The sequence below is a fragment of the Andrena cerasifolii genome, chromosome 5 (genome assembly GCF_050908995.1).
Source record: "Andrena cerasifolii isolate SP2316 chromosome 5, iyAndCera1_principal, whole genome shotgun sequence".
Taxonomy (NCBI): domain Eukaryota; kingdom Metazoa; phylum Arthropoda; class Insecta; order Hymenoptera; family Andrenidae; genus Andrena; species Andrena cerasifolii.
In genome coordinates, this window is record NC_135122.1 from 12,607,589 (window position 1) to 12,619,882 (window position 12,294).

Sequence of the window (12,294 nt, forward strand, 5' to 3'; positions counted from 1 at the left end):
ATTCGAACGATGAGCACGCCTCTGCGCGCAGATAGAAATCGAGATATGGAAGGAAACGACGAAGGAGGAACACACGGAGTACCGGAGCAGGGCGCGGGGCAAAGGAAACAGATGTGTAGGTATCCCCTTTGTGACTGCCAGAGCCAGTCCATATTCCCCAGAGATCCGGTTGATCAGCTCTATCCTGCAGGTCGAACACCATCGTTGCACAGGAGGGGGTGCGTTGATCGCGTATCCGAGCCTCGCAGCGACCCTCCCCCCTCTGCATGACCCTTCGCCCTACGAAATCCTCCCGCGCGATAAACGCGAATGAAAAAAAAAAAGAAGCAAAGCTTCGAATCGCGACGAGGAAATTTTTGCCTCTATTCCGACCCCTCGGCGACGTCACCGGCAATGTACTACCCCGGCAAGAATATGCCTGGTGGTGAATCGGATCGTAATAAGGGGCGGCAGTCTCGGGAGATTCGATTGATCGGTTGTTCTGGAGACCGAGAACCCTTGCGCAAGGGTTTGCTAATCGCGTATCGGGACTTCAATCTCTGGTACGGCTCTATAAAACGCCGAGGGGGTCGGTTGCTGGGTGGTCGAGTGGATCGCGGGGGAAATGCGAAATAATAACTGGTGCGTTGAGATATTGAAATCGGGTGGTTCCTTTCGATCAAGATTTCCACCCCCGTGCTGGAGGATTCTCTCCTTTTATCGCGTAATAAATGACAGTCGGTAAAAGATGCTTTTGTCACGATAAAAGATGGAAACGTCATCGTCCTCTCGAAATCATACGAGATAGTCTGGCGAAAATTCCAAGCGTCGCTGAAAGAAGAGAACCTCTTCTGATCCCGCGAACACGAGAAATTTAATTCTCTGCCTTACGGATAGCCTTCGGAGCAGCAGCTGCGAAGAAGGAAAAAGTGCTGCTAAGTACCGTCTAAAGGATTGTCAATACCCTTGTCCTTCCACGTGTTCCGACGGCTTGCTCCGTGGGGACGTAAGTTTCAGAGGTGTGGAGGAGAAAGCGAGAAAAGGATCAAAAGGGGCCAGGGATCTCCACCTTGTACATACGTCGAGCGTACGAGGATCGCAAGACGCGGGAGGAACGACGAACGACGGGAAAGCATCGTCATCTGAAATAAGGAGACCGCTGGATTTAAATTCGAGACACGAGAGACTTGTACGTGTCTGCTTTCAATTAATCACCGTTCACCCGGACTTAATATCGATTCCGGGTCAAGCGTCTTTCCAGTTATATTTGCGGAGTTTGTAAGCACCGGTTTCTCGACGAGGATCTTGACAATATCGAGACTAATTGGCGATGCTTTCGCTCGGTTCGTTTAACTGAAAACACTTTACTGAATGATTCTCCGCGAACGATGCCTGCCATCAATGGAATCTATAGAATCCGGAAGTATTTATTTCTTTTATCTATTTATTTATTTAACATATACGGGTAAGACCCATTTCTTAACAAAATCGGTAATAAACAATACCCATTCAAGACGGACATTACACAGAAAAGAAAAAGAAGAACAAACGAAATATGTCGTGTACAATGATTGTGAAACCCGTGAAATGCGCATAACCGTCAAGACAAAACCGTATGTGCCACTGCTCTACAGACACTAGTCTTAAAAATGGAAGGAGAGCCACGATAAAAATCAATCACCGTAAAATACGTGTTAGCCAGATTACAAATTCGGCTTGTGGGGTCGGTAAGACAAATTCTTAATTAATAGCTGCTTCGAGATGATTTTACCTCCTAACTCTGATTCGCAATAAGATGTTTAAACACGAGGAGCGTATAATTTCACGTGCACGAAACAACGGAGTTTTCAGATTTAGACGCGGACAGGAAAGAGGTGTACGAGGCTTGACGGGAAATATGGAAAGAAAATATCATGATGAAGGGTGTGCACCCCTCCCGCCGATCGATTACCCCGTCGTTTACCTACACCCTTTGCCCCTGTCGCTCGCCTTTCCCGTGGCATTAATGAAAAAGACCATCGGTTATTGTACTCATCTCTCTCGGCCAGCCCCATGAAACCCTATATAGACACCAACGCGAATCGGGGGGGGGCGCACAGGTGCGCGGATCCCTGCACAAACGTTCGCACATGCACCCCGTCCCACCGACTTTCGCGAATCAATGAAGTTGCTGCGCGTGCGCGCGCCCATCGCTATATCGTTTTTCACAACGATATCGTTTTCCATCAGCTTTAACGCGTACGCATTTCTCCAACGGCGATCAATTCCCGGGGAATCGAGCCTCGATCTCGAGCGAACGTCCCTCGGGGATGATCGAGCATGATCTACGCGTCGTCCGCGGCCCACTCGACTTCTTCACCTGCGTTTCGATTTTTCTACAAACTCGCCGCTACCAATTGCCCTGGAGAATGATCGATTGCTCGCCGCTATCTTTTCCGTCGTCCTTACGCGACTGGTAATAGAATGACTTCTCCAACGTTAATGATAAATGATAATGAAACCTCCAACGAACGGCCACGCAAGCTTTTTGCGCAATTCCATTCTCGTCGACCTTCCAACCGCGACTGGCCCTTTCGATGCGGAAAAACAGCGAACCCTTTACTCGCGTTGGTCGCAAGCCGGCAAATAATGATTCTTCCCATCGCATTCTCTCTACGAATGATTACCTACTGATTCTGGTATGGGCGCAATTTCTGGCTTCGCGCAGACGCCAGATCGAATAGGATCCTGTTCAGCATCCAGAACCGTGGAGGTTTTCTGCGTAACGTGGCGAGGCACGAGGTCCTCGCCTTATAACGGTCTAATTTAATAATCCCGAGGCAGCCGCGAGGGCGTGCGGCCGCGTGTTCGCGTTTAATCGCGGAAATATCCCATCCGATTCGCGTGATAGGCAGTGGCCCCACGGCGTGCAAGGAACGACCCGACCCGTGTCCTGTTCTCCTTTGCCACCGCGCCGGGATCCAAGGCTAAATTAACCGCTACCTTAGACGAAACAATTTCACCTAGCTATTTGCCGCCGTAAATTGACTTGCACATGTACATGCCGCGGTAGCCTGGCTGCTGTTCCCCCCGTAGCTTTCGCTGCGATGCGTGATCCAAGACGCTGCTGCGGGGGAGAGAAAAAGGGAGAGAAGAAGAGGAAGGAAAGGAGAAAACGCGCCGTCCGTGCAATCGCGCATCCCTCTTCCATTCCTCGGTAAATCGTGCCGGGAGATTACTCGATCTTTTATGCCTCAATTATCATACCGAGGCATTATTAAACTTGCGCCGGCCGTGCCTGCTGGTCTTGTTGTTCGTACGGCTTAAGAAACATTCGGTAGCCGAGATACGCTCGGCCGTGCACCGGCTATAAACGTGAATGGGTAAGAACGTGATGGATATGCTGCGAGTCCAGAAGTTGGACAGATTGAAAAGTAACTTCTGTGCCGTTTCTGGGGGTAAGGTAGGTAAGTAAAGTGCAATCCGAGATTTTGATTCCCATGCGACACCGTGTCCAGTATCCAGAGGACTTACTCCTCTAAGCTGATGCAATTGAGAAAGTGTGTTTGATTAGCGGAGACCTCAACAGGTGAAAGCCACAACGGGCCGGAGACTGCGCGAACCTCTTCTTCGCTCACAGATCGGACTATTTTTTTGCAATCAACGGAAGACATAATAAGAGATCGCAGGACAGGCACACTCATTGGGCGGTAGGTGCGCGTAACGGACGGTGATGCGTCCTTTGCATGTCGGCATTCGTGTTAAAGCTCGAGGCTGACCAAATGACCAGTCATAAAGGTTATAATGAGCCTGGGCCCCGTATGGTTGATCGGTCCATCGTGCACGCGGTTGGCACTCGTCGTCGTTCCCCGTGTTTCCACGTTCCTTCCCCCGAGGTCCCCTTTCTTGCGTTTGCCTCACCTCGCCTCACTCGTCCTCTTTTCGACCGACGCCAGTCCATCCGTTTCGCCTCTGCTCGCTCCTCCGGCTGCTTCGTCTCCTTCGATACAAACTCCTGGGCCAGGTACAGTCGAGATAATCAAAAGGCGCCCCGCATTCGGCAGAACTTCTGGAATTCGCGTCAGTGCATTGTGTTCTCGCCATTATCCGCCACGAAAACTTGGCAGAGATGAAACTGCGTTTCTCTCACACTCTCTCTCTCTCTCTCTCCCTCTTCCCCTCTGTCTTTCCTCCCTTCTCTCCTTCTTCCTGCACCGAGAATCCCCGTCCGTGCGCGTATCTCTCCCTCCTCCGTCGTGATTCGTTTTTTCTTCACGGTGCGTTCCTTCGCTTTTCTCCTTTCGAGCCTCTCAGTTCTCACGATCCCCGCGGTCCTCCCGTAAATAATGAGTTCCGGTTCGACCTTTAATTTCCGACGCGACTGGCTCGCTTCAGCGACAAAACTTTGCTTCCGGATTACTGTCGAGAAAGCGACATTCGCTACGGTTGATGCAAAAGTGTACAGGGAGATCGAAGTCGTCTCTTCTTCTAACGTTCGACTGCAGAACGACGAGTTACGACGCAGCAGGAAGAAGAAATGAGCCGACGAGTTGACCCAAATTTCTGCTCCACATCAGGTTGTCGGGGACCTCGGTTTTTCAAAGACGACGACCGATCCCCGGACCATCTGGCCAAGGTTATCACGCCAGAGGCGGGAACGCGGTCGCAAGAAGTCGCGGATTGCGGTTCCGCGACAGCGTGCGTTCGCGTCACGCACTGTACACAGGATGAAGCCATGGAGGAGAAGGAAGAAGCTGAAGAAGGGGTCCGAGACAGAGGGAGAGACAAACGCCGGGGAGGCAATGTAAAAGGGAAAGAGAGAGGCCCAGTCGTCGTCCCATGGCGTGCGATCTACAGAACCGCCGATTTTTTTCTTCGCTTTTCATTCTTGCCCTTCCCTCATGCCCACTTCCCCTCCTCTGCCACCCCTGTCTTCCTTCCTTTCTCTTCTTCTTCGTCGACGCGGCGGCTGCCCGCGTGTACGTACGCGTGCTCCATCTTCCTTCGTCTTCTCTTCTTCTCGTTTTTCTTTCCGCCGGTTCTTGTGCTTCTCGCTTTTTCCCCGCGTTCGTCTCCACCCCTCTCCCTCCTCCTCTTCCTCCTCCGCCGTACGTACTTGTACCTGTCCATTCTTTTGTCGAATCTCCGCTCGCTTTTCGGGCCGCGTACTCTTGGGGCCCCGTGGGTCCGTTCTCGAAAAGCGGAGGCGATGGCGACGGTGGCGGCGACCGCAGGTGGAGGTGGCGAACGACGACTCCTTGGTCCTTTCCTCCGCCAGCCTCCTTTCTCCCGACGTTCTCACCCCACCCCTGCGGGAAGGAGAACGCCGCGGAATTACGGCGAGCGCAAAGTCACGGCTAATGAAGTCGCAATTCAAGCATTTTACCATTCGCCGATTCCACGCTGGGGCCTGATCGAGCAACCAGAGAGAGGAAGCCTGGTGTTCCGCTCGCGAGCAAGGAGGAAAGCCGAACTGGTCGTGTAGATTTATTTGGCTGGGCCGGCCCTTTTGTATCGGCATACTTAACGGCGGTAGCCGAGGGGGCAGGGACGGAGCAAGGGGAATCTTAATGCTACGCGTCCGAGTAATTTAGCTTTCGCGTATTTCGCGATAGTCCAAGGCGGATCCGTGATACCCACTTCGCAAAGGATCCTTTTGTACTCAACGATACCCTGGAATTCGACCGTTCTTGTTATTCCTCGCAACATCCGGTTTAGCTCGAGCTTGCGCACGATACGATGCCAAGATAAATATGTATTTGCGATGGAAAAATCGGAATTCCATTGATTCAACAATTTCCTACGGAAGCCCGCCCGACGGTGTGGCAAAACCGCGAGACACGTGTTTATCCCACCGTAAATATTCTATGGACAGGGGAGATAAATGCCTCGACAAAAAGCTGAATTCCTGGCGAGTAATTTTTACCAAGCTCGCAATGCGTCAACGGTGTATTACTTCCTGTCATCTCGTTGCTTCCATTTCGTTACAAATGCATAAACGCATGCTGCTCTCTTTGGCGAGAACGATTCTGCGAGTATTCGAGCACCGCTGGGAATCCTGCTTCTCTTGCGAGAGAAAATAAGATTACAGAGCGGGGACGTTTTTCAAAAGCGGCCTTGATACAAAGTGACCCGCAATTCATATTCTCTTTCCACCATTGATGTCACTGTGCCATTGCATTGAACGTTTTGCGTATCGTGACCGACTCAATTACCTTCATCGCCTTTGGTAAGAAGAAAACGTGTCAACCAGCGAGAACTGGCGCGGTACGAGTACCACATTCCGACGAGGAAACATAGTGGATGCGAACCAGAAAGGGCCTTAAACGCGAGGCTTAGATAACACCGTTGGAAAGTGCGCGCCGCGGCATCCTTCTTTCGCGAAATAGGAAACGAGCAATGACCATTCCACTTTCCCGATGATTTAACGCCAAAGGGAGCAGCGGTGAAAAGATGCAATCTTCGACGGTCGTAAAAGCGAATCACCGGCATAGCACGCGTCAGATCGAGGAGAATATCAGAGGCGGTCTGAATACCGTGAGCGAGTGGCGGAAGCCCATTAAAGATACTTTCGTTTACGCGTTAAAGTCATAAACATGCCGCGAGCCGAGGCATCTGCGTGACTGCACGCCCAGGCCGCTGAGGCTGCATCCGTGCTGTTCCGGGCGTGTAATCGTCGTCGACGACGCATCCACGTCGATCGTAAGGAAGTTTGTAACGCCGATAGGAACGCGAGGGCGCAACGATGGCTCGTTGATTAGCACGGCAACTTGGCCATCGATGGCACCCGCTGAATAATCGAAGCTCGCTGGCTCGAGTGCTTTTCACTAGGATTCATGGGACGCTTTAACGCCGGAACGTAGCAGGCTCAATGCGGTCTCGCGATATGCCCGATGGAATCTCCTCATGGGACACTCCGCGCGATCTCTCGATCATGTTTTTACGATAGACTCTGAACCGCCTCTATGAAACCTCTGCTGAGATTTAGGGCTCGAATGTAAAGGCATAACCGGCTGTCTGCTATATCCCCGTTACAACTTCAACGTAACAGATGCAGCACGCCGTAAAGGAATATTCATCGCATTCTTTTCATCGTCATTTACTGTACGATACCCACTAGTGGCTCGTATTTTTTCAGTGAAATGATGCGGCGTTACCGGCGTTACGCGACATGCCCCTTTAGTAAAAAAACATTGTGCGCACGGTACGTATCCTATTAAAAGGATATTGAAAAACTGTCGCGCCACCAATTGTCGTTATTACTTGGAAATATATGTAGAAGGTACAGAAAGGGTAGGCAAGAATCTACTCCAAGTTCATCGATTTTAGCAGAATCGAGTAGAGTAGACCGGGGGCGATTGTAACAGGGGGGCAATTGTAACACGTTAAATATCTCAAAACATATGAGAGATATTAACACAAATTTTTGATATATGCGGAAGAATGACATTTCGAATACACAGATCCATATCCTAGCAGTATAGATACCCAATAGACGTGCATAGTGAAGAAAATAACTTTTCGATACCCTAAAGTAACTTTTTCTTACTGAAAAAAGTCTTAGTTCCAAAGTCAAAGTGTTACTACCGCCCCCGGTCTACCCTATGTTCCACGGAGTTTTGTATTAAGTCATAATTTCACGCGGAGGGCGCGCGACACTTGAGTGGAAACACTTTGAAGTCGCGTTGCGTTATCTGGCACGCGTGTACACATGTAAAAGCGTGCGTTTATTGTCCTGCCGGGCGTTGTTAGCAAGTGCGCAACAAGACATCCGTTTATTGCGGCCGAGGGATGTTTTCTCTCCCTTTGCCACCCTTCTCTGGGCAGCCATCCTTCACGAGGAGAGAAAGGCGGGAACGGTATGCCTCTAGCATCGACCGAGAAAGCTTTGATTAATTATGGATCGCTTACGGTGATCGAGCGGAAACATCGATCGATACCCATCATGATCATTATTTTCCGAGGCAGCAGTTTTAAGTACATCACCCTTCGATCCATTCGCTACTCTCAAATGGATTGGCGAAGAATGCCTGCATGGTAACGCAAAGTGCCTTTAATTGACTCCGGGTGGTGCACAAGATGGAGATGATTCTTGAATCGGTATTCGGAGCAAAAACAGGCCAACCCACATTTTTTGCGAAATTGAATTACTAGCAATAATATATTCCAATAAGCTGTAGGGGAGACCGGGGCTAGTTGACTAACGAGGTTAGTTTACGAATTCCCTTTAATTGTTGTATTATGTTATAAATTATGCTGCGATTCGCGATATTGAAGTATCTGAATGACCAGCTTGTCATTTAATGTGTCACCGTGGCAAAAACTTACGTGTTCTATCAGTGAGAATGAAAAATCTAAAAAGGTCGGTGGGAAGTAAATATTTCTGTTTCGACTATTTATGAATTTTTGTCCACTAAGTATTGCTTGATGATTTTTCATGAATATTTTGTGGAAACGTGATATACTGATTATAATTTAGGGTATTTTATTTTATCCGCTGCGTGGAGGTTTTGTACGTACGACCCTTGACAATGTCGTACTAATGAAAGACTAATGAAAGGACTAATGAAATTTGCAAACTTTTGGTGTGCAACAAGTCAACAAAATACCAATGGTCTGTTTATAAAAATTAGAAATGTTAAAAATTAGTCAACTAGCCCCGGTCTCCCCTACTAATCATATAAAATAGGAAAAATAATTGTTTCCAACGTGGCTTAGTCCGTTTTTGCTCTCGATGCCTCAAGGAACAGATGGAGTGAACGGAGCCAACACTCGTATCACCAATAATTCGACTAAAAAGGAACGAGAGCAATCAAGATCCACGGGGTTCCTATTAATCAAGTTACTCGATTAAAAAAAGACAAGGCACGTACCTTTACGAGGATGATGGCAGATTTCCCAACAAGTCGTCGCTGAGAATAAACTAGACTCGACACGACATATTGTCACGGCCTGCCACGCGCAGACACGGACGCCCCCGTGGTTCGGTATTTTTAGGACGGGAAGCGCGACTTCTGGATCGATTAATCATTACGCGATAAAAAGCACGCCGCGCCCGCGGTAAAATATGTAACGGATGCGCGCGAGATCGAGCGAGTCTCGTTCACGGGCTGGCTGTTCTCGGCCGTATAAATAACGGCGAAGAGAAGAGGAGCGTATGTATATGCAAGAAAACCGTCCCGCGGACGACGCAAAACACACGTGCTGGAAACCGAGACGTGGATCGTGTACCCGTAACGGTGCCCGCGCCCAGGAAATCGTAATCTATACTTTATATCATCCCGGGCGGAAAATATCGATCTTGCTGGGGTGTCCGTCATCGGCTGTCGCTCGGGCACTGAATTTTCAACCGGGACACCGCATCGACGGACCTTTGTCCAAAGCGAAAATTGCCGTTCCCATTACGTTAATCGCGTTTTTACGGTGTTACGTTAACGCTCGATGAATTCGAGGAATATTACGTCCAGCTCCGTAAAAGGATTCTGCCCGGCGCTCAAAGAGCGGGCGCGCGGTACCTACTCGCAATTTTGCAGCTATTCCATTCGCGAGGGAAGGATGAGGTGGGGATTATTCGGTGTTCTTGCGCTTCATTCGAGAACCTAAATCTCCTCCGGTTTAATAGCTTCCCTTTTCCTCAGTTATCTCGTGATTGATCGCAAAGAGACGGGCCCCTTCTGCGCTCAGTCTCTAACGTAGCTGAAAGTTGAATTCAAAATGCTACGAACGCTCGGAATCCCTGAAACGGACCGCAATAAACCCTTCGTTTATTCTCGCCGGATTACTCGCGCCCCCTTCCCCACCCCCGGTGCCGGTTTATTCGTGACGTTGCAGGGGCTGCATTAAACGTGATTCAACGTTAAGCGTAACCGTCCACGGATACGAAGAACTTTCCAACAGAAGCAGCATGGAATCACGAGAAGCATTCGTCGAAATGATAAATCAATCTCCCTCAGACATCGAAAAACAATCCACCCTCGTGGCGTTCGTGCCCGCGGGAAGTTCCTCCGCCACGAAGTCAGTTTTTTTTCCCCAACCAGCATCCGCGCGTGAATCGGCGCGGGAATGTAACCAGCGGTAATTAACTTCGACAACCTGGGCATTGTGTCGGTTGACACGGCGAGCGACGGCTCGTATATCGTTCGATAGGACGGAATCATCGGCGCGTAATCCTGACAAAAAGTTTTGTTTGAGCACGGGTGTGTAACATGTTAATGCAGACGCGACGCGCACCGCATTTGGCCCGACACTGGGCTTCCCGGTAACGACAATCGAGATAATAAATCAAAGGGGGTCCGGCAGAAATGTAGCGGGGCGAGGGGTGGCTGCCTTGGAGGGTGCGATATGCGGGCCGAGATCCGCGTTAACAAATGTCTCTATTCGCCGGCGACGTGTTTCAATACACGGCAGCCCCCGATGAGCCATAAAAATCACGGATTGGGGTAGGTCCTCGCGGCACATGGTGTTAATTCTTCGATACGTGTGCGCGTATGCTACGGCGAAGATGAATCGAGGGTGTAACTCCGCGATTATCGCGTCAACCGTGAGAAATGGGAATATTATGCCACCTTCGTGCTTCATGTTTGCACGATTGTAGATCGAGCCCTCGCTTACCGAGTGGGCTGTTGATTGCAAAGAGAAGGCGTTCTCTCCGAAAGAATGGTGGATACAGAAAGTGTAGCTGCATGTTCCTCACCTTGAAAGACCATCGCTCGGACCGCAGAACCAGTAGCCGTCGTCATCCTCTTTGCCCTGCAACACACAAGTGCAAGGGTATACGCAACTTTGTTACGAACATTTTCGTTTCAGCGAGCCGCTGTTCTCTCGCTTCCTCTCAAACTCCACGCCGACCCTGACGAACCGGTTGCCCCTCCTATCTCGACGTATTGGAATACGTTTCGGACAATAATTTCTACTTTGCGTACATAAAATATCAACTTAGTGCGAGGAGCCGTTACAAAGCCGCTTCGGCAAGTAATGATTCTTTGGGAGCCGCTTTTAAGTGGACACGCTCCCCCCTCGAAAAGCCATCAGGTATCAACGAGAAGCCGGACGAGCGTAATTTCGGAGCGTGTAAATGCGTCCTTTCGAGAACCGGAGGAATTAAGATAAAACGTACGAGTGTGCAACTACGAGCGTGTCGCCAGGCGAGGCAGCGCAGAGCACTGCTGTAAAGCGGACGAAAAGATTCGACGCGAGAAAGGGAACATGTAATGTTGATACATCAACGCTCCTATGTACTCGAGAAATGTAAAGTCTGTCTTTCGCTCCCACTTACACTCTCCGCTTTCAAAAAGCCACCAAAACGCCGGCTTTATTAATACAATCGTCCGACGGTTGCCGGCACACGCGAGATCGCGGATTAATATCGTAGGCACGAACCGAAGTCGATCCGATCTAGGCGCGCGACCGCGCTCGGTGACTCGTGTTCGCGTGAAAATTGGAGCGAACTAATCGCGCGGCTCCGCTCGGCGTGGCTGGCGTCGAAAGTCGTCGTTAATCGAGCGGCGTATACGAGGAACTTAAAGGGCCGACACGATAAAGGTAATCGGCGCTCTCGGCTAATGTAAGTGGCGATTTAGCGCGCGGAATCGATGGAAATTAAAATACATCGGTTAAACGCCGCGCCGGCCGGCTGCCCCGGGACCAAATTGTCGTTTAAGTATAGTCCGCGCGCGCCTCTCTCGCTTCATCGTGCGCCACGGTTATCGAGCAACACGCCAACCGATTCCCTCCAATCATTTAACCGGACGACTAATTCGACTCGCTGTACAACGCGCCGTCGGATCTTCGATTGCAATTTCTCCGCCGAGCCGGTGCTACGCGCGGGACAAAGGAAAACTTTGCCCGGGTGTCCTCCAACTGTTAAGAGATAACCGTGTCGATCGTTACGTGCCATCGACAGAGACAAACTGCGTATCAGTTAGCGATGCAAGCGCTGGGCTTCGTTGCAGCCGCGTCCATATACAATCGCGGCTCCGTTACAAACTGGTACTTGGGCCACTCGCGGTGTATTAACGTTCCATCATGCTACCGGCGTTACCAGCGTGACTCTGCGTTTCGGTGTAAATCATCGGCGAACGCCAGGGATCATCAACCGCCGTGGTCCGGCCGCTCTGGACGGGCGGAGGAGGGAGCGGCGAAGCACAATCATCGACGTCGATCGGATTTTTTTTTTTTGTTGCGGTGCCCCCGAACCGGCCGCGATTTTTGCGCGAATTTTCTGATTGGATCGCGTCCCGATTGCGATCCCGTGCACGCGTTTCGATGACTAATTCGCTCGGCCCTGCGGATACAGCGACGTATTAATTGCCCGACCGAGCGAATGTCGTTGTTTTA

At 50.4% G+C, this 12,294-nt stretch overlaps 1 protein-coding gene across 2 annotated transcripts in view; it reads right to left on the reverse strand.

Annotated features, from left to right (window-relative positions):
- LOC143369081 (uncharacterized) overlaps window positions 1-12,294 on the reverse strand; it is a 170,726-nt gene that overhangs the window by 21,536 nt on the left and 136,896 nt on the right. The window contains exon 4 of one of the 2 annotated variants that reach the window (XM_076812520.1): window positions 10,652-10,707. In XM_076812520.1, the coding sequence (XP_076668635.1) occupies window positions 10,652-10,707 (56 nt within the window). Of the gene's footprint in view, window positions 1-10,591; window positions 10,708-12,294 lie in introns of those variants that run through there. The other variant, XR_013085334.1, reaches the window with a different exon arrangement.